This window comes from Microtus oregoni, unplaced genomic scaffold, assembly GCF_018167655.1.
Source record: "Microtus oregoni isolate MIOR12 unplaced genomic scaffold, Mior012 000009F_ref0000495, whole genome shotgun sequence".
Lineage (NCBI taxonomy): Eukaryota > Metazoa > Chordata > Mammalia > Rodentia > Cricetidae > Microtus > Microtus oregoni.
In genome coordinates this window covers 10,441,134-10,465,429 of record NW_024543068.1, presented here as the reverse complement: position 1 = coordinate 10,465,429, position 24,296 = coordinate 10,441,134, and the positions used below count along the sequence as shown (strand labels likewise).

The following is a 24,296-nucleotide window of genomic DNA, read 5'->3' as shown; positions in this document are numbered from 1 at the left end:
TTTTGAGACAGAGTCTCATATAGTCCAGGCTGGCCTCGAACTCGCCATGTAGCTTACGATAGCCTTGAATCCCTAATCCTTCTGCCTCTACCTCCTAATGACTGAGATGACAAGAAAACACCTCTCACTGTGGCAGACTTCACTTGGTACTGGCATCATACTCAGACAGGCAGGGTGGTTATAAATGAGGCACCTATAGATTCTTTAGATTGTTATACATATCTTTTGATAGGTATGTCATCTCTCTGTTGGATAGCACCTAGAGTGAAATTGCTGCTTCATGGAGTGTGCATGCATTCACCTTCAGTAGCTAAGGCCAGCTGTTCTCCAGCATGTCTTGCCGGTGCATAGACTCAGTTCCTGCAGAGGAAAGCTCCCAACACCTTTGCCCTCACCTACCCTTGGCTGTTCTCTACTCTTCCCCTTTGGTCAACTTGGCAGTGTGGAGCATTGCCTTTGAGTTGAAGGAACTGAAAAATAAAGAACTTTCTTGAAGGGACACATCTGAGTTATCATAGCCATTTGCCCATTGCCAGCACCACAAGCCTGCAATGCTCACAGAAGGACTGAAAAGCTGCCTGATGAGTTCTCCGGGCCCTGGGTCCCTTGTGTGGCCATAGCATGGCCTTTCTGATGTACCTGTGTTCACTGGCATGCTCTCAGGCACGCTTGAGGCATTGAGAATCAGAGAAATATTTTCCCCAAGATTGAAACTTAGGAAGAAGGTGATCCTTTTGCTACTGCTTCCTCTACCTATCCCCGGGGAAGCAGTGGTCATCTGGTACTCAAGGAACGCTCTCTCTGTTTATGTCTCTCACAGGGACCGGGACCTGATCAGCAAGTGTGGCGATGATGCGCGCATCTACATCATGTTCCAGTATCACCTCATCATCTATGTGCTCATCCTCTGCATCCCCTCCCTGGGCATCATTTTGCCTATTAACTACATTGGGAATTTTCTGGGTAGGCAGCGCTCAGCGGGCTGTTGGTGTCCCCTGGCAAACCCTATTGCAGTTTCCTCATGTGCAGACCAGGGACTCTATACAGCCTTGATTGTTCCAGGGCCTGTGATAGGACAAGCTCACAGATCAGCCTGTAACTGTCTGTAAATGTCCCCGTGCTGTTGGAGGATGTGTGGCTCCCTGGAGAGGCTTCTGACCTCTCTGTCTCCTGACATGTACCCTGGTGGACACACCCCTGTCCATGCAGAATTCTTCTGGTAGGACTTCTGCACACGCTCATTGTAGCAGGCAGCATCGTGAACATGAGCTTGACTCCTTCCTGAGATAGAAAGATCCTGGCTCCCCAGCTTTTGCCCACATCTACTTGAAAACGCCTTCTCCCAAGCTCACACAGTATTTTACCTTCTAAATCTATTCCCTCCACTATTTAGACACAGGGAGAGAGGGAGGGATGTCAAGTACCTGGTACTATGTGGGAGCTCAGGGGACAGCAAACGTGTCTTCTTCAGAACTTCGGGAGGAACAGAGCTGAGGGAAGGCTGGCGGTCCAGTGGTCCCTTCGATGTCCAGTTAGCAACCAGTTTTCCCTCATTCCCCAGTTTTCCGGGTTTCTCCTCAGCCAGACGTAGACCTGAGTGAATCCACCGTAGCATATTGAGTATGCACCAGATTGCAGCACCAGAGGGAGTATGCCTGACATTCCAGATTTCTACCCCAAGCGCTAGCATGTGGCGAGGATAATGCAGTAATCTTAGAAGCTCTACGGAGCCTGGAGCTGTCTGAACAGACACATTAATATGCGTGGCTAGAAGAATCATTCTGGTTCCAATAAGAAAATGGCCCATTGTCTAAACTCCAATTTTCTAGAGTTTGAGTTCTTATTGGGATTGTAGCCAGCATTGCTAATGTCATCGGTTTGCTGGTGGCTAGACAGCCATCTGGTTCCCTCAAAACTAGTTTGCTGTGTGTCTGTTACAAGCCAGTCAAGCTCGGGGAATTCCCTATAGACGCTTGGTCTCACAGATTAGAGCCCAAGCCAGGTCCACCTAGGAGGATGGTGTTTTTGCTGGTAGCTGGGGACAGTCTGGGGACCAGAAGGAAAAGCAGATATAGGCAAGGATTTCTAGATCCTTGGCATTTGTTCAGGAACCTTGAATTCTGTCCCCACCAATGCCCCGAGCAGTATAGAGACCAGGATCAAGGTTGGCCCTTTCTTCTCTCTTTCAGACTGGAATAGCCACTTTGGTCGGACCACCATTGTTAATGTCTCCACAGAGTAGGTACCTGATCCTCACTCCCCTTCTATTGACTGGGCGCTGGTGGGGAAAGACAGGCTAACGCGTTGGTACCCAGCATGAGTAGCTCGGTGCTGATGAGGCAGGCAGGTTTATTTGGGATCCAGGTCCTGAGTGGGATGCCAGAAGTTGTATTCGCCTAGTGGGGAAGGGTTCTTTTTTTTTTTTTTTTTTTTTTTTTTTTTTTGGTTTTTCGAGACAGGGTTTCTCTGTGGTTTTGGAGCCTGTCCTGGAACTAGCTCTTGTAGACCAGGCTGGTCTCGAACTCACAGAGATCCTCCTGCCTCTGCCTCCCAAGTGCTGGGATTAAAGGCGTGCGCCATCACTGCCTGGCTGGGGAAGGATTCTTAATGCCTTGGTTTCCCTATTTCATGAGTGGAACTACCCACATTGGCCATTCCTGAGGACTAGAGACATGGTAGACAGATATTCAAGCAAGGCAGGAACCTGGAGTCAGGTGCTGATGCTGAGGCCATGGAGGGGTGCTGCTTACTGGCTTGCTTATCATGGACTGCCCAACCTGCTTTCTTATAAACCCAGGATCACTAGCCTAGGGGTGGCATCACCCACAATGGGATAGGCCCTCCATCATTAACCATTTAATTAAGAAAATGCCCTACAGCTGGATCTTATACAGGTGTGTTCTCAATTGAGTTCCCTCCTCTCTGATGACTCTAGCTTGTATCAAGTTGGCATAAAATTAGTCGGCACACATAGTGCTTCTGCTCCTGAGGAGACCCTGTAGCAGGGCAGCAGGAGGGTATATTCAAGATGCAGTATCCTTGACAGCCCCAGGTTCAGGTTGGCCCTCAAATAATGGAGTGACTCACTGGCCCTCCAGCCTCTACCTCTGATGTCCACAACAGGAGAATCAGGTGCTGGGCCCAGGCCTCACTACTGCCATCTACTGGTCATCTGCTGACTTTGCATCTGGGGAAACCCTTGCTCCAGATTTAGCCCTTAAGCATGGGAAATACATACCCTAGGACAAGACAAGATCCTCTGAGTTCCTTCCCATTCTCAGGTCAGGAACCAGCCAACCTGATTGGTAGCCACTTCAGACCTGAGCTGAGCCAGATACGGCCCTGCTTGTCTACGCTAAGGCTCCCTGAATGGCTTGGCCAACTTCCTGACCAAACTGCAGAAGTGGGGTCCATCTTATCCCACCCCCACCTGCCTTACACCTCTAACCTCCTGCCATAGGCCTCAGAGCAGGCTAGTGTTGCTAGAGCTCTTGGATCAGCAGCATGGAGCTGTGGCATTCTCTCCCCTCCTCCACCAGCCGGCTCTGCCCACCCTAGAGTTGCCAGCTGGAGCAGAGCCCCCAACCAGCACCTCCTGAGCCAGTCATTCTGAGGAGCCTCATGTCCCTTCCCAAGAAGTGGAGTCCCATAGAGCATCAGGGGTCTTCGTTGTACACGACTCCCCCACTGCACGATGCTGAGATGCTCTTTAATGTAGAATCTGAGCCGCTAGGCATCTATTCAGGTGGGCAGAGGCTCCGAGCCAGGAGGAGCAGACCAGGCTTGCTCTCCTCAAGCCATGTCGCTCAAACTTCTAAACAGTAACTCTGGTCAGATGCCTTGAGACAGCATCCTGGGACCTGCAAGCGAGGCTAGAAGCAGAGCCCAGTGACCACCAGCCCTCTGTTCCAGGGAAGTGAGGTTGTCTAGCCTTCCTCTCTGCTCCAGGGAAGTGAGGTTGTCTAGCCTTCCTCTAGCTGCGTATGACCCAGCCCTCCTCCCTCAGCCTACTGGGCATCTGTGAGGTGCAGGATGGGCAGCTGTGGCTCCTCTCCCAGTGCTCTTAGGCAGGTTAGCCACTGCTCTGTCCTTCCTTTCCCCACGGGTGGAATGGGGAGTGGTGGTCAGGGAAGCCCTCTGAGGGTCTGGCGAGAGGTACCAACCAAGAGCTTAGTCCCACCCTGGATCTGGTCCATCGAAAGTCCTGTTGTAGTGGGAGTGAGTCTGGGGACGCTGTTGTGGTGGGAGGGATGTCTGGGGATGCTGATGGCGTGATGGGGGTATAGCAACACTGTGGGGCTCTGGAGGCCTGCAGCCCCGTGAGTCTTGTGCTCCACCCCCCACCCCCACCCCCTGCAGGAGTAAACTCCTGTGGCTGCACAGTCTCTTCGCGTTCCTGTACTTCCTCATCAACTTTGCCCTCATGGGCCATCACTGCTTGGGGTTTGTGCCCAAGAAGAACCTCAAGGTGAGTGTGTGAAGGATGCTCTCCCCAGCTTTGCGAAAATGCCATCTTGACTCTCGGGTGGGGGGCGGTCTCCCTCCAGCAGGAGTGAGCCTTTGTTTGCCCTACCCCTGCATGCCCTTCCCTCCACTCCCCCTGCCCTAGTATCCCCTAGTTTTCCCCTGCACTGCTAAGCCAGGAAAGCCCCTCGTGCTGGATGGTAAGTAGCTGCTAATATTTGCCTCCCCTCCTCTACCTCTGTTGCCCTAGCGAGCTGGGTTAGAATGTGTGTCCTAGGATTTTCCCAGCCTGGGGTGTGAGCAGTTGGGGATAATTCCCCCAGCCGGTTATGCCCTGTATGCTTACATGCATGTATACTCGTTCACATGGTGTCCAAAGGAGAGCATTAGGTGTCCTGGTCTGTCACGCTCCACCTTATTCTCTCGGGACAAGGTCTCTAATCAAACCTAGAGTGAGGTGAGCTGGCAGCAAGCCTCAGAGATCCTCCTGTCTCTGACTCCCACAGTGCTGAGGTCACAGACAGGCTTGGCCACACCTGGCTCTCTACCTGGATGCTGGATTACTCAGGTCCTCATGCTTGGGGCAGCAAGTGTCCATAAGCCATTGAGCCCATGTCCCCAGCCCAAGTCTTCATCTCTTGACTTAGACATACCTTCAAGACTACTCAGGCAAGCTCAGGGTTGAGGTAGGCCACAGCCTCTTCTGTGCAGAGCTCGGTGCTGAGGGGCCACAGGTGGGCAGCTGCTTAGGCCAGGACCCTGAAAAGGGTATATGGCCTTTTGGGTTATCTGTGCTCTGTGGGGCAGCCATGGGAATGAGCCTCCAAGGCTTCATCCTTCTTCATCCAGTAGAGGGGACTCTTCTCCTTTGAGCCTACCTGTTCTATGACAGATTGAGTTTAACTTAACCCCAGAGTGTAGATCCCTATGCTCCAAGCGATCCCATGCATTCAGCCAGCCAGGGACGGAGGCTGGGACACCTGCGTCATCAACTCGTTGCTAATTGTTACCAGATGCTGAGGCTGGGGTATTCACCTCTTGTGGTGGTTTGTCAGACTGTCATCTTGAAAGGGATGGATCAGGAAGATGTTATTCCCCTGCAGAACAAAATAGGAAGTTGGGTCAAGACACCCCAGGTCCTCCTCAACCTTGCAAGCTGCGTTAGTCGATTTTCTGTTACTGTCACCATGTTCCTGAGGGAATCGACCTAAAAAGAGGGAAAGTTTGCTTTGCTTCACGGTTTTGGTTTTATTCTGTACTCAGCAGGCTCTGTTGCTCTGGGGCCTGTGGTGAGGCAGTGCATCACGGTAGGAGCAGGTGACAGGAGAAGTTGCCCACCTCAAGGTGGCAGGGAAACAAATAGAGAGGAAGAGGAGGGCTTGGCTTACCACAGTACCCTGTGAGGGCACACTGACAGCTTCCTAAGGCCACTCACTGAAGCGGAACGCGTCAGATTGGGGGAGAACGCAAATCAAATAATCCCACTCTAACTCCGAATAGGGTATACTAAGGTGTTCTTTATTAAAAGGCCATTGGCTAAAGAAGGTTCCTTAGCCACTCACTAACCCTCCTTTCAAAGTCTTCATCTTCTCCCCATGACTTTAGGTGTTTAACACTTGGGCCTTTAGGAAACATCCCAGATTGAGACCATCACCCTTGCTCCCAGCTCCAGACCCATAGAATACTAGGGGTTTCTCCAGCCATGTGAAGTTTTACACTAGAAATGTAGGCAATTCCATGAGACTAAAAGTCACCATGGGGTTGCTGCAAGTGGGCACAAATGACCTTTTCCAGTAGGGGAGATGTGGTCCTTCACCTCGGCTCTGGTTCTCTCTTCCTGACCTCAGCTGTCTGGCGGGGGTCCCCAGCTGGAGCACAGAGACTAAGCAAGGCCTGGTTTGCTGATCTGGGGGCTACAGAATGCTAGCCAGCAGCTTGCTTAGCAGCGGGTCTCTAGCAAACAGGCAGCCTGGTGGGAGCAGAAGGCTTGCTCTCCTGGAGCTCCGGGTCACTAAGGACCCATATATCTAGCATTCTCGCGGAAGCACAGCCTTTTCTCCCCCATCCCAGATCACGAGGACACTGATGATCACCTATGTCCCCACGGAAATCCAGGATCCAGAGGTCATCAGCAAACACTTCCAGTAAGTGGGAGCATGGGTTGTGTCGAGTACCATCTCCTCCCAGTATCTCCTATGGGTTCTCATAGGAATGTGAGTTGGCACAGAGTGCTGGGGCTAGAGACATTCCTAGTGGTGGTCCTCTCGGGACTCAGCTCAGAATCACCTTTTCAGAAAGGAGAGGGCCACCAAGGCTGCAGCAGAGTTCTAGAGGCCCTTGTATGACATCAGGGAGGCCAAAGGGCCATTTAACAATTTCATGTGGCTTCAGCTACTCAGCCCAGGGAGACCCGACTTCCCAACCATCTCAGGCACAGTGTCTCCAGATCTTTTTGGTGTCCTCAAGACCAACCCAGAGATGCTGCTCCTCTCTCAAAAGTAGCTCCTTCCTAGCCCCCTGGTGTTTGGAGCATGTCCACACCCTGTTTTGAATCCGTAAAGGGTGCTGTTGAGTCCCAGATGACTAGAGTCTAAACATCAAAGACTGCTCAGCCTTAGGGGCAAGGATGGATGTCATTCCGGGACAGGAACCCCGGCAGTAGAGCCTCCCATCCCCGTGGGCTGTGACACTAACCAGCCCCACAGGCTGGTTCAGCCTCTGTATTTGTGACTGCAGTGAGGCCTATCCTGGGTGCGTGGTGACCAGAGTCCACTTCTGCTATGATGTCAGGAACCTGATTGACCTGGACGATCAAAGGTGAGATCGCCGAGGAGCCTGCTGGCATTTGGGGCGGGGATGCAAGAACAGGATAGTGCTTTCTCTGTTGATCACTGACCAGAGGATGTTCCCACCAATGCTAGGCGCCATGCCATGCGGGGCAGGCTGTACTACACAGCCAAGGCTAAGAAGACTGGGAAGGTGATGATCAAGATTCACCCATGCTCCCGTCTGTGTTTCTGCAAGTGCTGGACCTGCTTCAAAGAGGTAACTGACGGGGTATTGAGACCATCAGGGAATGGGTGGAGTGCGGGGCTCCAGGCTGGCCCCTCACCTAAGTCCTCATCTCCAGGGCCCATTCAGGTCTAGCCTAGTGGTCCAGAACCTGGCTCCCACTTAAACCCTCTATCCTTGCAGATATAAAGAGGAGCTCAATCCTTCCTTGGGTTCCCTTCCAGGGCAACCATGAAGGCTTTGCTCTTATCTGCCTTCTGGTCCTAGACAGATAGACCAGAGGAAACACGGCAGCCTGTAGTAGGTGACCAAGCACCAGGCTTCCAAAGCCACCAGGGCAGAAACAGTTGAAGAAACAGAATCTGCCTTGTCCCCTGGCTACTATGGGTAGACAGGTCTCAGGCACTTGGTTTCAGTCAGACCAGAGGAAGAACGCCCAACCTCTGAGACACTGCGCATTCTCTTGTCTTTCTGAGGTTCACCCAGGTCCGGAGCACCCTCCACTAACCACACTGTGTCTCAGTGTCTCCCCAGATCTAAGGGGGTGGATTGGAGAGTCAGCATGTGGCTGTTCCAGGGGCGAAGGGCTGCTGCACGAGAGAACCCCGGGGCTGACCCAGGCCCCCTGGGTCCTGACCTCTCCAGCTCTGAGGGCCTCTTCTTGCCCCAGGTAGATGCGGAGCAGTACTACAGTGAGCTGGAGGAACAGCTGACCGACGAGTTCAATGCGGAGCTCAATCGTGTCCGGCTGAAGAGACTTGACCTGATCTTTGTCACCTTCCAGGATGCCAAGACCGTGAGCCGGTGGGTGCTGGATGTCATGAGCCTCAGATGACCAGAGTTCAAACTCAGATAGCCTAGACAACACAAGAGGCAGGAATCCCAGGCAGCTCTGAGCCTTCCTCAACTTCGTGGGCTCTGCTTCTCAGATCCTATTCTTATCCCCACCCAGCTTAAGGGAAAGGGGGTCAAGACTCCCTCCAGATGCAGTGTCTGCCCCTGGCTGCTCGCTCTGCTCTTTTCTGGGAGCTTCCATGTTGCTGTCCCTAGCATGGCTATACCATCTCTCTGGTGGGCCTCAACTGTTCTCCGAGAATGCTCTTCACCATCAGCACAGGCTCTGCTGTCTTGACAAGAATGATAGCCACTTCCCCCCATTCCACATACATCACCCCCTCCTACCACAAGTCAGAAAGTCAAGAGACCATTGAGTTTTCTTCTCTTCAAGAACCATTTTGACCATTTTTCTCCCCCTTCTTCTTCCTCTTCTTTTTTTAAGCAGGGTTTTTCTGTAGCTTTGAAGCCTTCCTGGGACTCTCTCTGTAGACCAGGCTGGCTTTGAACTCACAGAGATCTGCCTACCTCTGCCTCCCAAGTGCTGGGATTAAAGACATGGGCCACCATCGCCCAGCAACCTTTTTTCCCTTCTGCTGTAGGCTTGCCCAGAAGGCTCACTCTTTCTTCTGTCCAGACCTTTAATAATCCTATCTCAAGAAGGAATTAATTCCATTCAATTTAGAATGTTCTAGAAGGATTTTTAGTACTAAACTAATTGTATGGGAACTGCAGAACTGGTCTCAAAAGGATTGTGGGGCCCTCCTTTCCCTGGAGGGAACCTTATAATGCCTGGGTAATATAGTAATATAGAGTGTGTTCTTCCACCCAACCCTACAAAGGGGCAGACAGCCTAGATTTTAGTCACAGACAAAAGTCTATGATTTCCCAAGTCACTTGAATCCTCAGACTTCTTTCTTTAAATATTTATTTATTTATTATGTATACAATATTCTGTCTGTGTGTATGTCTGCAGTCCAGAAGAGGGCACCAGACCTCATTATAGATGGTTGTGAGCCACCATGTGGTTGCCAAGAATTGAACTCAGGACCTTTGGAAGAGCAGGCAATGCTCTTAACCACTGAGCCATCTCTCCAGCCCCCAGACTTCTTTCTTTAAAAGACTGCATTTTATTTTATGTTTGTGGATGTTTAGCCTGAATGAATTTCTGTGCACCAGTTACTTGCCTGGTACTCAAGAAGGCCAGCAAATGACATCAAACCTGGGACTGGAGTTACAGAGGGTTATGAGCAGCCATGTGGGTGCTGGGAATTGAATCCGAGTGCTCAGGAAGAGCAGCCAGTGTTCTTAATCATTAGGCCATCTCTCCATCCCCTCAAAAACCAACTGTACATGGAAGTTTCTGTCACACCCAGCCCCACAGCCATTCAGTCCCAAATAAACACATAGAGACTTATATTATTTATAAACTGTTTGGCCTGTTGTTCAGGCTTATTACTAACTAGCTCTTGTAACTTAAATGAACCCATAATTCTTACCTATGTTAAGCCATGTGGCTTGGTACCATTTCTCAATAAGGCATTCTCATTTTGCTTCCTGTGTGTCTTGCTTGCTACTGTGTCTCTGCCTTTTCTCTTCCCAGAATTCTCCTAGTCTGGTTGCCCCACCTATACTTCCTGCCTGACTACTGGCCAATAAGTGTTTTATTAAATCAGTCTGGGTGACAAATCTTTACAGTGGACAAGAGCATTATCCCACAGAAAACAACAACAATTTCTTCTCTTCTTCCTCTTCCTCTACCTTCTCTTCCCTTCCTCTCTTCCCTTCTTTCTTTTACTTTTGTTGTTGTTGTTGTTTTAGTCCTTTGAGATAAAGGTTCTCTGTCTGTCCTGGCTGTCCTGGAACTCCCTCTGTTGACCAGGCTGGCCTCAAACTCGAAGATCTACCTATTTCTGCCTCCTAAGTGATAAGATAAAAGGTACCACCACACCCAGCCCCTCAAACTTTTTATATGCCCAGTTTGGTTACTGAGTTCTGCTCTGTGCACTCCCCAGTGAATGGGCAAGGGACATATAGATACTATATTATTGTTGCTGTTGTTATTGTTATTATTATTTGTGTGTACGTGTGTTTGTGTTTTGTATAAAGCAATGCCCCTAGACAGGGCAAGATTGTTCATTTCTTAAAAAATCACTGTTGGCAGAGATCTTCATCACCGCAGAATGTGTCAGAAGGTCAAAGACTGGGCTCTAGCACCAGTGTGTACCTTCTCCAATTGCATCTCAGTTGGGGAATCTGGGCAGCTGAGATTCTTCTCCTTGCCAGCAAGTGTAGATCCAGGGCCACAGAAAGAACTCTGGAACCTGGGGTTACTGGTGCTGACCTACGATGATGCTAGCCCCTTCCTATAACCCCAAAGGATACTCATCTGTATATTGTTACTGCTTCTAAGGAAGGGCAATAGCTGGGGACCCTGGGGCCTGCACCTCTTCCTGGATAGTCTAGACACCTTCATTACCCTACCCCTCTGCCCCAACTATTGTGTTTTAGGAACTATCTCTTTCTAAGGTCCTGGGAGACAAAGGCTTTGAGAATCCCAAGAAGTGAAGTAACCCCATTGGTGGGGCTGTCATGGTGGCTCTAGGATCCAGGTATATGGTTCTCTGAGGCATTCATCCTCCTAGCCCAGACCTATGTCTCCTCTTTGTTCCATCTCTGCAGCATCCGTGAGGATTACAAGTACATCTGCTGTGGCATGCACCCCAAGCAGTCCTCAGTAACGACCATCGTTAAAAACTACCACTGGAGGGTCGCTCATGCCCCACACCCCAAAGACATCATCTGGTAAGCTTCCTCTGTGTCCCTTCCTCTGTCTCTGAGATTGAAGGCTACAGGAAGGGGCCTGTTCTCTCTACTTTATTGCCCAACAAAGAGTGCATGAGGACTAGACTCAGAACTGTCCGAACCTAGCTCCCTCTGGACTCTGCCATGTGATTTCCTGAGCACCACACACCTACCTTTACTGTATGCATGGAAGGAACCAACCTTGGGGAAAGTTCTCACTGTAGCCTTTGAGACGTAGTCTGGGCCTTTGCAAATGAGGTCCCTAAGGAGAAATCCCAGCAGCCCCTGCACATAGGACCAGGCCCACAGCTGGCATATAGAAAAAAGTATTGCTTTCTCTTCCCCGTACTCCCTCTCTCTCTCTGTGTAATCTCTCTCGGCCTAAATGTGCCCCTCTTGTCCGCCCCCTTCCCAGGAAACACCTATCCATCCGCCGCTTCAATTGGTGGACTCGCTTTATCGCAATCAACACCTTCCTCTTCTTCCTGTTCTTCTTCCTCACCACGCCCGCCATCATCATCAACACCATCGACATGTACAACGTCACCCGCCCCATCGAGAATTTGCAGGTGCCTCCTCTGCCCAGGCCAGGCCTGGACTGGGACGGGGTTCTAGAATTTCCCAACGACAGCACATGGAGGTCGGGTGGTGTCACGGGCAGAACGAAGTGCCCTGAGTTCTAAGTAGGATGGACGCGGGCTATTGCCCCTCTCAGGGACAGGCTGGAGAGGGAAGGGCGAGGAGAGGAGCTGCAGGTCAGTCTTGGGGTGAGTCAGAGGATGGGTGGTCCCAAGAATTCGGGCTTAGAGGGTCCTGATAGATGGGGTCACTCTAAGCCAGGTAGGGGTCTGGAGGGTACAGCAGGCAGTAGCAGCTCTGTTCTCACCAGGCTTCCTTGGCTCCTACTGAGAGTAGGGGGCAAGAAAGAGTACGATGAGCCCCAACACAGCCTTTGGAAGGAAAGCAGGACCTTCAGCATTGCATCGGCCTCCTTCCCCTCCTAGTGCCTGGAGCCTTGGACCTGTCAGAGCCCTTCCTCAGGTTAGAGGATGCTTTCCGCTTAGAAGGCAGCATCAGGGAACACTGGCCCAGTTCATCAAATCCTGTGCCCTCCATGCTGCTCTGATAAACCAAAAAGCTTCTCCACCTATAGCATCCCTTCTCTATTCCCAGTGAGATATGTCCACTCCCCTGACCCCACACATACATGTACATACGCACACATACATAGACATATATGCAGAGAGACACACACATGCACACAAACACAGAGACACATGTATAAACACATGCACACAAACACAGACACATGTATAAACATTCACATGCACACAAATACACAGACATATACAGAGACACAGACACACACATGCACACACACACATGCACACACATGCACACACATGTATGGCCATACTGCTTTTGTGTCTGTCTCAAATCTGTAAGAGACCCAGGCCATATGCCTGCTCTCCTAGGCGTTACTCCTTCCCAGCCTTTCCCATGTTGCCCCCATATTCACACATCATAGTTCATGCAATGTTATCCCTGAGTCATGAAACATGAGTCACAACGCCGGCCCTGGCTGTACGGTGAAGTCACTAAAGAAACCTCAGGCTGCTTTTCCTGGGCATAGAAGCCCCTTGAGGACTTAACTTGATCTTGAGGTGTGAGCCTCTGCTTCCTCCACCTAGGTGAACTTCTGGCTAGGAAGGCACTCGGGAGTCAGAGATAAACGTGTCTCTGTGAGTTCAAGGCCAACCTGGTCTATAGAACGAGTTCCAGGACAGGCTTCATAGCTACACAGAGAAACTCTATTTCAAAAAAAAAAAAAAGAAAGAGAAAAACAACAACCAAAAAACAAAAGGAAAGAAAGAAAGAAAAGATAAGAAAAGAAAGAAAGAAGGAAGAAAAGGAAGGTCTGACCTATTCTGTAGCCTCAGGAAAAGCAAGCTTATTCCTGAGGGGCCGAAGGTGGAGAGGCATGGCTAGGGGAGAACCAGGGCAGCCTGCAGGGGAAAGGGACCTTTTGTGCTGATGCCTCTCCTGCCCTCCCTTGCTTCCTTCCCCTCCAGAGCCCTGTCGTGACCCAGTTCTTCCCCTCTGTCATGCTCTGGGCCTTCACGGTGATAATGCCTCTGATGGTCTACTTCTCTGCCTTCCTAGAGGCCCACTGGACCAGGTGAGCTGGGGCTTCCTCTCCTTCCCCTCGTGGCTCTTGCCCCTGTCCTCTGCCCCTTTCCTATCTGCCTGGCACTTGGGCCTTCTATCTAGCCTAAGGGCGAAGACTGACAAGTGATGCTTTTGATATTTGATCTCAAAAGACCAGAGGTTCTGAGTTTTCTCCTGGCTGCTGGCCTTGGTAACCCTTGATGAAGGGTTACCGTCTAAGAGCAGTGAGGCCCAAACCAAGCCCTGCTGAGGCTGTCCTCTCTACCGACAACCTACATGGAGGGGACAGAGCTGTAGGCACCATTGCTGGGGATTCTGAAGGTTCATCTGCAGAGCCTCTGCAACAATGTTGCGCGTAGTTGGCTCCTACAGAACCAATGTTTCCAAATTCAAGAGATTTTCCATTTATTAATGCTAATGCCTCTATGGTGGTAGGTAACTGGGTAGATTATATTAGTCATATGCTGAATAAAGAGTCTACCTTTGGCCCAATGTCTGCAATGGATCTTGAAAGTGATTTTCTACATCCCAAAGTCCTGCCACTCTACCAAGTGGTAAGCCGTGGGTTACTGATAGAAATCCTTACTGGCCTGTTCCTATAGTTAAGGGCAAGGCTCATATAAATTGCTGAAATTCTCCAGAGATTTGAATAGCATTGGTAACATATGTGTCTTGATGCAGAGATGTCAAATATATGGCATCTTTTTTTGTTGTTGTTGTTTCCTTCCTTGCTGAGGACAGACATTACTAGTTGATCATACTGTTCGTCCCTGCTGTTCCCAGACAACAGCACAGCTCACAGTACTCTGTCAAGAGGCCGTTGGGCTGGACCATAGAGCAGTTTCCCGGTCCAGTAGGCTGTTTGCCCCTCCCTCTTCTGCTCATTGTCTTATGTGGTTAGATCTTTGATTCTTTCTTTATCTGCTTTGTTTTGCTGGTACAGGGTCTGTCTAGATAGATAGCCCTGGCTGTCCTGGAACTTGCTCTGTAGGTAGACCAGGCTGGCCTTGAACTCTGAGAGATCTTCCAGCCTCTGATTCCCAGTGCTAGGGTAAAGACATGCACCACCGTGTCCAGCTCAGATCTTTGGTGATTATTCTGTCTCACATAGTGATAAGTGTTTCTCTTCGCGTCCTTGTAGGTCAAGTCAGAATATCATCATCGTGCACAAATGCTACATCTTCCTGGTGTTTATGGTGGTCATTCTGCCCTCCATGGGGCTGACCAGGTACCTCCCTCGCGGTTATCTCCCCTGTCTCAGCCAGGCTCAGTCTAGAGGTGAAACCCATTTCAGAAACTGTAGGCCTCCTATGGTTGCTGCAAGTCTCCTCAAATGACAGTCCATGCCTGTCACAGGCATAGTTGGAGACAGGTATCAGGCAAACTGTAAGGTGTCAGCCCTGAACTCTGCCTCAGCTCCAAAGACAAGGTGTCCCTGACAGAGGACAGGCAGCCAGAGGGGGGAAATGCGGCCAACATAAATGGGAAGTTGAGAAGAGAGAGAGAGAGCACTTGGAGAGAGATAGTTGGCAAAGATCTATTACAGAAAGTGGCCTTGAACTAGAGGGTCATCAGCAAGTGACTCAGATGACCTGATGGAAGGAAGAGGGCAGGATGACTGGCCAGTGAGCACTAAGCCAGGGACTTGGGGGGTTGGCGAGGGAGAACAGAAAGTAGGAAGTCAGGCCAGGACTTGAGCCCTGAGCTGTAACACATGCGCGCTGTGACTGAAGATCCAGTTCCGTTCTTCCTTCTAGTTTGAACGTGTTTTTGCGCTGGCTCTTTGACATCTACTATCTTGAACATGCGACCATCAGGTTTCAGTGAGTATTCTTGGGTGTACCCGGAATTTGCTGTGTGTCTGCGCTGGGGTGGATATGTGTGCCCATCTCTCATTCATCCCTGCATCACTGGTACCCAGGAGTAGACAGATGCAGGTAGAAGCATCCCCAGAAGGCTGGCCTGTGCTGTGGTCCCCTTTGGCAATCTGGGAAAGCCCAAGAACTTCTTGAAATCATGGAAGTTTCACCATAGTGGGGATCCCATGTGTCTTCTTCATATTGTGTTCCTCACTGATAACATTTTGCATAAATAAAGTGCATAATTTTGCACGAATAAATAAAATAAATATAAGACCCAGAAACCACAAAACTGATCAGGTCATCTCCAGTTGTCACCCATTCTGGGTGGTATATGTAAGTGTGTAAAATACCCGGATTGCACTGTTATCAGAGGCAAAGGAGACTGCTCAGTGGTTAAGAGCGTATACTGTTCTGGCAGAGGATGAGAGTTCAATTCCCAGCACCCACAAGGTGGCTCCAAACTGCCTGTAACCCCAACTCCAGAGAGTCCAATGCCCCTTTCTGGCCTCCTTGAGCACTTTCCTGCACAAACCTGCACTCAGGAACACACACGTATACCCACCATTTCGATATAAAGTAAAATAAGGTAAGATATATGTAGTTACCAAAATGTTTTAGTTTTGTGGCTGTCTTCATTAGCCCACTAGTGAGAATACTATAAAGTTACATTTTTTGTTGATTTTGCAGACATCAGTGTGAAGGCTGATGACTCACTGGGATAAGAGCATTAGAATTGGGGGAGACGGGCTCTATGACAACGTGTGCGTTATGTTGAAAACCTGGCCTTTTGTGGATTTTTTTTTCATGGTCACAGCATTTGAAAGCCCCGGTTTTCAAAGACACAGTGCAAATGACCTTCGCCTTTCCACAGCTTGCTCAAGGACGGCATCCTCCTAGTTTTCTAGTTAAATTGGCATTGCAACCATAGGAAGTTATCCTTTCAAAGGTGAATGGGTTCGTCTTTGGCTAGGAGGATATCTTTAATACACGTCTCTTATAATAAAGCCAAGCTTGTGACTCAACTTCAATTCTGTGAAGAGTAAATGCCAATAGTGCTGTTTTCTAGCCGCTCAGCAGGGTTGGATTCTACTCAACTCAAGATTCTCCTGCCTCCGCTTCCAATGGGAATCACACCTAGGGTCTTCAGCTTCCTAGGCAAATGTTCTATCCTTGAGCTAGCTTCAACCCTTTAGGTAGCTTTTGAAGGAGTTCGGAAATGTGGCCAGGGGTTCGCAGTTGTCTCCTCAAGAACATTCACATGATTGTGTAGGTGGAGCTACTGAGATAAGCCAGGCCTGCTTAAGCCTCCCCTTTAAAAAAAAAAAAAAAGTGTGTGTATGTCGGGGAGGGGGTTGCAGGTGCGCTTGTGCACGCACGTGAAGGCCAGAGTCAACCTTGAACGTCATTTCCCCCTGGAGCTGTCAAGTTGTTTTTTTTTTTTTTTCCTGGCAGGGCCTCTCCCTAGAACCTGGAGGTTGCTGATTGGGTCAACTGGCCAGGGAGCTGGGATTCCAAATCACGTCCCACACCTATGTGTTCTTGTTTGTTTTGTATGTGCTAAATATCAAACTTGGATGTGTGTTCTTGCTCAGAAAACACTCTACTGATTAGCTGTCTTCGCGGCCTTTAAAAATATCTTGACTCTATTTCAACCCAACTGTGTTCTTCGCAACCCACGTGCTCTGTGCACTAAAGACAACAATGGCTAACGCTCCTGTGGTTTGTCGCTAATGTGCTTCATGGAAAGGAATGGCTACTTTCAATTAGTGATCTGTGAAACTAAAGATGTCACCTTGAGAGCGGAAGAGACGGCTCGGCTGTTAAGATCATGTATCGTTCTCGCAGAGGGCCTGAGTTTGGTTGTTCGCGTCCATCCCAGGTGGCTCACAAGCTCCTGTAACCCCAGCTCCAAGGGGACCCAATGCCTCTGGCATCTGAGAGCACCTGCACTTGTGCACATACCCATACACAGACACATAATTAAAAATAATAAAAACAACTTTAAAAATAATTTAAGCCAGGCGTGGTGGCACACTCCTTTAGTCCGGGCACTCAGGAGGCAGAGGCAGATGGATGTCTGAGTTCGAGGCCAGCCTGGTCTACAAAGCTAGTTCGAGGACAGCCAGGGATGTTAACACAGAGAAAACCTATCTTGAAAAAATTTTAAAAGATGTCATCTTTCCTCCTCCAAGGTCATATAGCTTCAGAATCCAGAGTCCTTTAGGAGGTCAGATACCTAACAGGTCCATTCTAAATTTATTTTATGTAGTCCATTCATATGTTTGCTCAAAAAGGCTGCTTGAATGCTATGATGTCACCAGATCCCTTTGCACCTGTGCCACCGTAGAGAAGGAGGGTGGTAGGGAGCATGGGTATGGTTGATTGAGAACCCCTAGACAACAAATAGTCAGAGCAGAAACCCCACTCCAACTATGATCGTTTTTCCCATTATGGTTTTGGGTTCCTGGTATCTAGGACTTCCCATTCATGTGTGTGCATGAGAACTGCCCCTGCACAGAAGAAAATGCCCACCCCCTCGCTGGGACATGCCGCCTTACAGACTGACATCATCTATGTGGCCTGTCATTGATAAATATATCGTTATTCAGAGTGGCTGTTTATGGATCTTTATTCTTCTCTGTGTCCTCCACTCTCTCTGCTGTTTCTCTCTTTTCCTCCCCCAACATCTCGTCCCTTATCCCGCCCTTCCACCGCCTCCCACCTTCCCTGCTGTCCAGGTGCGTGTTCCTCCCAGACAATGGTGCATTCTTTGTCAACTACGTGATCACGGCTGCTCTGCTCGGGACAGGCATGGAGCTGATGCGCCTGGGGTCACTCTGCACGTATTGTACCCGCCTCTTCTTTTCCAGATCAGAGCCAGAGAGAGTCCACATCAGAAAGGTGAGGGCCAGCTCTTCTCTGAGCACCATCCCCAGCTTCTCCTGGGAGGGAAAAGAAGGGGTCTTGCTAGGAGCCCTGGGACCCACAATGGAAGGCCTGTGACCATGGGTAGCTGTTTCGTGAACTCCAACGAGGGAAGAAATGTTGCCCCTAGGAATGAGCTGCCAGCCAGCTCCCTAGAGGAGTCCCAGAAGCATTCAAGACAAGGGAGCTGGGCAACCTCAGGGTGACCCCTGCCTTCTGCCTTAGAACCAGGCCATGGATTTCCAGTTTGGGCGAGAATATGCGTGGATGCTGAACGTCTTCAGCGTGGTGATGGCGTATAGCATCACTTGTCCTATAATTGTCCCTTTTGGTGAGTCATCGACAAGGTACCCCCAGGGCTCCACACTCTGAAATGGCATCGGGATGTCTCCCAGAGCATGAGGAGATCTGGGAGAGCCTGTGGGGGGGGAGGTGGCAGGGCTAAAGCACGGACCTGATTGGATGGCTGCTAACAAGGGGTGTTGGTTGAATGCATGCATGACTGAAGGACGTCGCCAAGCTGGCAGAACCAGTTCTAGAGGCCACAGAGGTCAGCTCCGTAGGTCTCCCACCCGACAGCCCTGAGTCTGGCCTTTCAGATCCATGGGCATCTGAGGACAGCACAGACCTGCCCTGTTATTTAGAACAGCCAGTGAATGTGTCTCTGTCTTCTGGTCCCCAGGGCTGCTGTATTTGTGCATGAAGCATGTCACAGACCGCTATAACATGTACTACTCCTATGCGCCCACCAAACTGAACGAGCAGATCCACATGGCCGCTGTCTACCAGGCCATTTTCGCACCGCTTTTGGGGCTCTTCTGGATGCTCTTCTTCTCCATCCTGCGAGTAGGTGGGTGAGCAGCCTGCTCTGTGGTCCCACCTCTGCCTGACCTTGGCCCTGTGAATCCCTTAAGACCACCTCTGGTAGAAGAGGAGAGTTCAGGGTGAGCAGGACATTGCTCATTGCACTTGGCCAAGTCCAGTGACTGCTCTGGGCCATGATGCATGCATTAATCTCGGCAGAACTTTGAGACAGAAGCAAAGTCCAAATGATGCAGATTTGGCTTCGAATAAGAAATGTCACATTCCTTCCTTTTACATGTAAATTGACAGAAAATAGAATAGCAGCTTTTGGTACTCCAGTCCCACGATATTTCCTCTGGGACCTGTAAGATAACTACTTTCATGGGCTTGCCAGAACCCGAGAAGGGAATCGATTCTGCAGTGGTGGCTAACCTTTCCTCACCCTGTGGATATGCAAAAATGCTTCTCCTGCCTTGGGGAGCCCAGAGGCACCTTCACAGACATTCCCAGGGACTACAGCCTGGGAGCTCCTCAGCTTCCTCCCATCTGGGTCACCCATGGCATTAGGCTCCCAATTCCATTGACCTTCCCTCCCATAACAACTACTGTGGTGTATTATTTTTTTTTAAGTTTTTAAATTATTTATTTATTAAAGATTTCTGTCTCTTCCCTGCCACTGCCTCCCATATCCCTCCCCCTCCTCCAATCAACTCCCCCTCTCTCATCAGCCCAAAGAGCAGACCAGGTTCCCTGCCCTGTGGGGAGTCCAAGGACCTCCCACTTCCTTCCAGGTCTAGTAAGGTGAACTGGCTTGGTGTATTTTTCTTATTCTCTGTCAGAATGACACTCTTGATTACACTCACAGGGCACATTTGTTTGTTAACATCCATTCCCTGTCCTGTGCGGTTTGCCCCTGCCTCCTGGAAGACATTTTCCCCCCATTAATGCCTTTTTCTAAATATCAAAAATAGAAGAAAAAAAAAGTACAAAGACCAAAATCTGTTACCCATAATGCCTTCTAGAGTCTGGTTTTTCTTATTCCCAGACTCTAGCTAGGCATTTGCTCAGGGGAGGGAGCAAAATGAGGGTGTGTGTGTTAGTTTACTATTATTTATAAATTGCAACCATCCACATTACAACTTGCAATCTGAAGTTTTCATGCACATGTTATATTCCAAATGGCTTCATGTATTAAGAGCCTGTTTGAACGTAGCCTTTCAGAACAACAGCTTTTGTTAGCCCTCTGTGGCTGGTGGTTGAGGTTGTTTACTGGTTTCTGCTTTTGCAGAGCCATGCCCCAGTAAGCTTCATTTGGCAGTCACGAGACTGGAGATTTGACTTTCCACATTGACCTTGTTAAAAAGCTGTTATGGGCCATGAAGGAGATCAAATATTCACCCATGAAATATGTAAATGGTGTTTGAATGCTGGTTAGCCCTGGATCCGCAGGGACAAGGGTCAGAGACTGGAGGCAGTGGCAGAATGGGTAACTCAAAGGCCCTTTGGAGGAACCATGGAAATGGGTAGTTGGTAGATCAAGATGAACTTGTTTAATGGACACAGGTGTGGGTAATTTGAGTCCATCCAAGTTCTGTTTTCCACGGGATTCACAATAAGCCACATTCTAAACTGGCCAAATAGAACAGAGGGATGACCTTATCATGTCCCGCTCCCTAATCCCGTTCTTGGAGGGAGCATTGTGCGAGGGTTGCTCTGCCCCTAGCCCAGGGCTCCCGTGGAGGTTCTGGAGCAGGTGGCTCTAGGCATCTGCGAAGCAATTCTGTGGCCCTGTTTCGCCCCTGTTCCAGCGCTAAGCTCTGTGACCACCTTCTCCTCGGCAGGTCCACTGCACACCATCACGTTCTTCTCCTTGTCATCCCTCATCATCTCCGTGATAATTGCCTTCTCTGGGATCTTTCTGGGGAAGCTCCGGGTTGTCCGTGAGTATGAGGTAAGTTGCCAGTTTGCCTTTCAGACCACTGATTCTTCTGGTCCTGAGGACATAGCTCTGAGATATCCTGGCCGAGGCACCCAGAACACAACAGGACAAGAGGGGTGGGGCTTCCCCTTAGACCAAGGTTTCTGGTTGTTAATAACAGTGAAAATTTTTCTGGACGACGTATAGAAAGAAAAGAAACTGATTTGAAGCACAGCTCCCTGCAGAGGGAGCCTTCTGGAAGCATTGCTTCTTGCTCTATTTGTTTCTGGGACCCGGTCAGTCATAGCACAAGCACCCACCGCCACTGCTGGTTGGAGTACCAGGCTAGAGTACGGCCATAATGCATTTTCTCTAGCACACACACACACACATGCCCTAATACTATGATGTCACCAGATCTGTTTGCACCTGTGCCACCCTAGAGAAGAAGGGTGATAGGAAACCTGGGTATGGCTGATTGAGAATCCCTAGACAACTGATAGTCGGAGCAGAAACCCCACTCCAACTATGATCATTTCTCCCTTTATGGTTTTGGGAACAGAACATTCCAGAAGGGATTCTTGGCATCTCAATCATTTCCCTGTTTCTCCTGAGCTGCTGCCCTGCCTGCTGGTCTGGGACTCTAGAGAGAAAAAGAATTGTCTGGGAGGTAGAGGTGATGGCACATGCCTTTAATCTCAGTGCTGGGGAGGCAGAGGCCAGCCTGGTCTACAGAGTGAGTTCCAGAACATCCAGGGCTGCACAGGGAAACCCTGTCTCGAATAACCAAAAAGAAAAGATTGAGGGGCAAGGTGGCAAGTCAGAGGCCCAGGTGTGGATAGAGGGCGGGAGGCGGTGAGGGTCAGCCTCCATCCTGTGAAGCATCACCCTCCTCTCCTCTGCAGCCTGAGGAAGAAGCTGAGACTGTGTTTGATGTGGAGCCAAGCAGCACGACCTCCACACCCACCTCCCTTGTGAGTTTCTGCCTCCACCCTGGGGACGAGTCAGGAGGGTGGGGCCTTGCAAGGGTGGCTCGCTCCAACAACGTGGGGGGCACCAGTGTTTAGTGCCTACCCTGGGTACTGGGGAGGAGCCGGGACCCCCGGGCTCCCTCTTCTGACGCAGCAGGACTTGGCCCAGGTCCAAATGCTTCCGTGGCCCTGGCTGAAGAGTGGGGTGAGAAGAACCAGCTCTAGCTCGACAGTCACTAGAAGTCACCCAGAGAGGAGAGAGCCAGAGATGACGTACTCGAACAGGGAGGCCCAGCTCTCAGAATCCTCAACCGCGTAGATGCAGGGGCATGCTGGGGCTCAGCCTCAGGACCCAGGCTGCCTCCAGGGCACAGGCGTTGGCCAGAGCGGTGCAGACAGAGCTGCAGGGAGCTATTGACGGACCCAGTGAATGGTAAGGCAGGGGCAGCACCCGACCGAGGAGCCCGCCAGCCTGCCAAGAGCCAAGGCTGGACCCAGAGTCTGTGACCAGTGGACTGAGCAGAGGCGCCCATGCCCTTTGGCTTGCCTGGATGGCAGGAGCCCTCGTCCTCATCCCTAACGCATGTGTTTATGCAATCATCTGTGCACGTATGATGCTGGGCATAGGCTCCTTCATACGTGTTAGGCGTCTCCAGCAAGCACTGAAGAAGGGTGGGCATAGGCTCCTTCATACATGTTAGACGTCTCCAGCAAGCACTGAAGAAGGGTGCCCGCAGTGGGGGCACTTGGGAGAAGCTTCCCCGAGAAGGGACCATGTCATGCAACTGGAGGAATGGGAGGAAAGGTTGCCAGGTGAAGCAGGGTGTGGGAAGAGCGTTGGAGGAAGAGGAAGAACCTGGGCAGAAGCCAGAAGAGATGATCTGGAGTCCGTGAGGAAAACAGAAGACAGTGTTCAACATGGATATACAGAACATGCCTGTGAGCAGGGCCCACAAAGCCCAGAGGCCTTTTTTTTTCCCCAGTGGTGTCAGAGTCTGGTCAAAATTCATTAACATAGGCAGACCCACATGGCCATGCACATAGACACAAGATGTGGCATAACCCTGGTTGGCCTGACTTGAAAGGAAAAAAAAAATCAAAAACAGACCTTCCAGCCAATGACAAACTGTCTCTTGAGGGGAGGCAATGAAGAGACCAAGAACCAACCAGGGACAACTTTCTCTGACCAATAGGAGCTCTCTTGCTGTTAGCAGGGGAAATATAAAGAGCTCGAAGCTTGTTCTTTTCTCTCTGGATTAATAAACTCCGATGGTCAGGGATTTTAATCCCCCAAACTTAATTATTACCATTTTGCTGGGTGGGAGATTGAGCACACGGCCTAATGTATGTTAGGTCAGTCAGTCCCACCCCACAAGATCCACTAATTTAAACCCCAGAGTGCTGAGCAAGGATGTGGCCAGACAGGGTTTAAACCAAGTCCAGATAACTATAAAATCTGTGCTTTAAAAAAACATAACGAATAGAACTTACTATTTATGCATGTATTTATTTTTCGAGACAGGGTTTCCATGTGGGCCGCCTGGCCTCGAACTTCAGGCACGAGTGATTCTCCTGCTTCAGCTTCCAGAGTAGCAGGGCCTACACAGGCGCGAGGTGCTGTGCCTGGCTTAAGCTATTAAAAACCCTATACGCTTACGACAGTGGTATAAGAACATGGTAGGCAACGGTGGGAATGAAAAACAGAGGAGCCAAGAATAAGGAAATAAAAGTTCACATTCCCGCCACTCAGGGATGGTCACTGAGACACTTGATTCTTGAGCTAACTATGGATGCGTGCATCTCTTCCGAGTATCTTATGCTTCTGTGTACATGTGGAATTCTATATGTCTATATGGGTTTCTGCTAAATACTGTGCATGCAATTTTATAACCTGTATAACTGTCAGTATGTTGCCACATAGATGACTTTTGACCTCTTTGCCTACCCATATTCAAATAGCTCTTATTACCCACATATTCAAATAGCTCTTATTACCCATCTTTTTTAAATAACTGGTTCAAACCCAGAACCAGTTGAGTATCTATGCTAGATTGGGACTTGAGAAGATCAAGCCACTCCAGCAGGATGCCCCCACCTTCTGGATTTCTCTGACTCATCTTCCTGATATCTTCCAACAGGTTCCCCTCCCTTCCCCACTCCCTGAAAGCTGGAGGCTTGAAAGGCTCACGTCCAACCCAGGGGCTAGAATGTATTCCTAGAAGTGCCTTCACCTTGGAGACCTGTAACACCCCCTTCATTCTGTTAGTGCTGATGAGACAGAATACTGGGTGTGACACCAGGCTTCCCACTGTTCAGCTACCATTTCCTTTCTCGTGGTCAAAATGCCTGTGGCGTGTGCTTTGGCAATATGTATGTGTCTAGCTATTTCACGGGATTGTTCCCTCATCAACTGGGGCTGGGTGTTTATACTGGAGGATGCAAGGGTTCTTTCTCTCCTGTAATTACCTACTTTCAAAGTAGGGAGGAGATTGAAAACCACTGCAAGCACTGACAGGTTGCCCATTCCCCTGG

At 49.9% G+C, this 24,296-nt stretch overlaps 1 protein-coding gene across 4 annotated transcripts in view; it reads left to right on the top strand.

Moving 5' to 3' along the window:
* The window catches only part of Tmem63c (transmembrane protein 63C), a 72,059-nt gene that overhangs the window by 44,864 nt on the left and 2,899 nt on the right, over window positions 1-24,296 (top strand). For 2 of the 4 annotated variants that reach the window (XM_041658591.1, XM_041658592.1), the window contains 17 exons: window positions 821-963; window positions 2,190-2,238; window positions 4,360-4,468; window positions 6,535-6,608; window positions 7,201-7,281; window positions 7,386-7,509; window positions 8,147-8,280; window positions 10,993-11,115; window positions 11,531-11,684; window positions 13,188-13,294; window positions 14,426-14,512; window positions 15,042-15,107; window positions 17,885-18,047; window positions 18,297-18,402; window positions 18,754-18,921; window positions 20,717-20,826; window positions 21,699-21,767. In XM_041658591.1, the coding sequence (XP_041514525.1) occupies window positions 821-963; window positions 2,190-2,238; window positions 4,360-4,468; window positions 6,535-6,608; window positions 7,201-7,281; window positions 7,386-7,509; window positions 8,147-8,280; window positions 10,993-11,115; window positions 11,531-11,684; window positions 13,188-13,294; window positions 14,426-14,512; window positions 15,042-15,107; window positions 17,885-18,047; window positions 18,297-18,402; window positions 18,754-18,921; window positions 20,717-20,826; window positions 21,699-21,767 (1,867 nt within the window). Of the gene's footprint in view, window positions 1-820; window positions 964-2,189; window positions 2,243-4,359; window positions 4,469-6,534; window positions 6,609-7,200; window positions 7,282-7,385; window positions 7,510-8,146; window positions 8,281-10,992; window positions 11,116-11,530; window positions 11,685-13,187; window positions 13,295-14,425; window positions 14,513-15,041; window positions 15,108-17,884; window positions 18,048-18,296; window positions 18,403-18,753; window positions 18,922-20,716; window positions 20,827-21,698; window positions 21,768-24,296 lie in introns of all 4 variants that reach the window. The other 2 variants (XM_041658593.1, XM_041658594.1) reach the window with 1 other exon arrangement.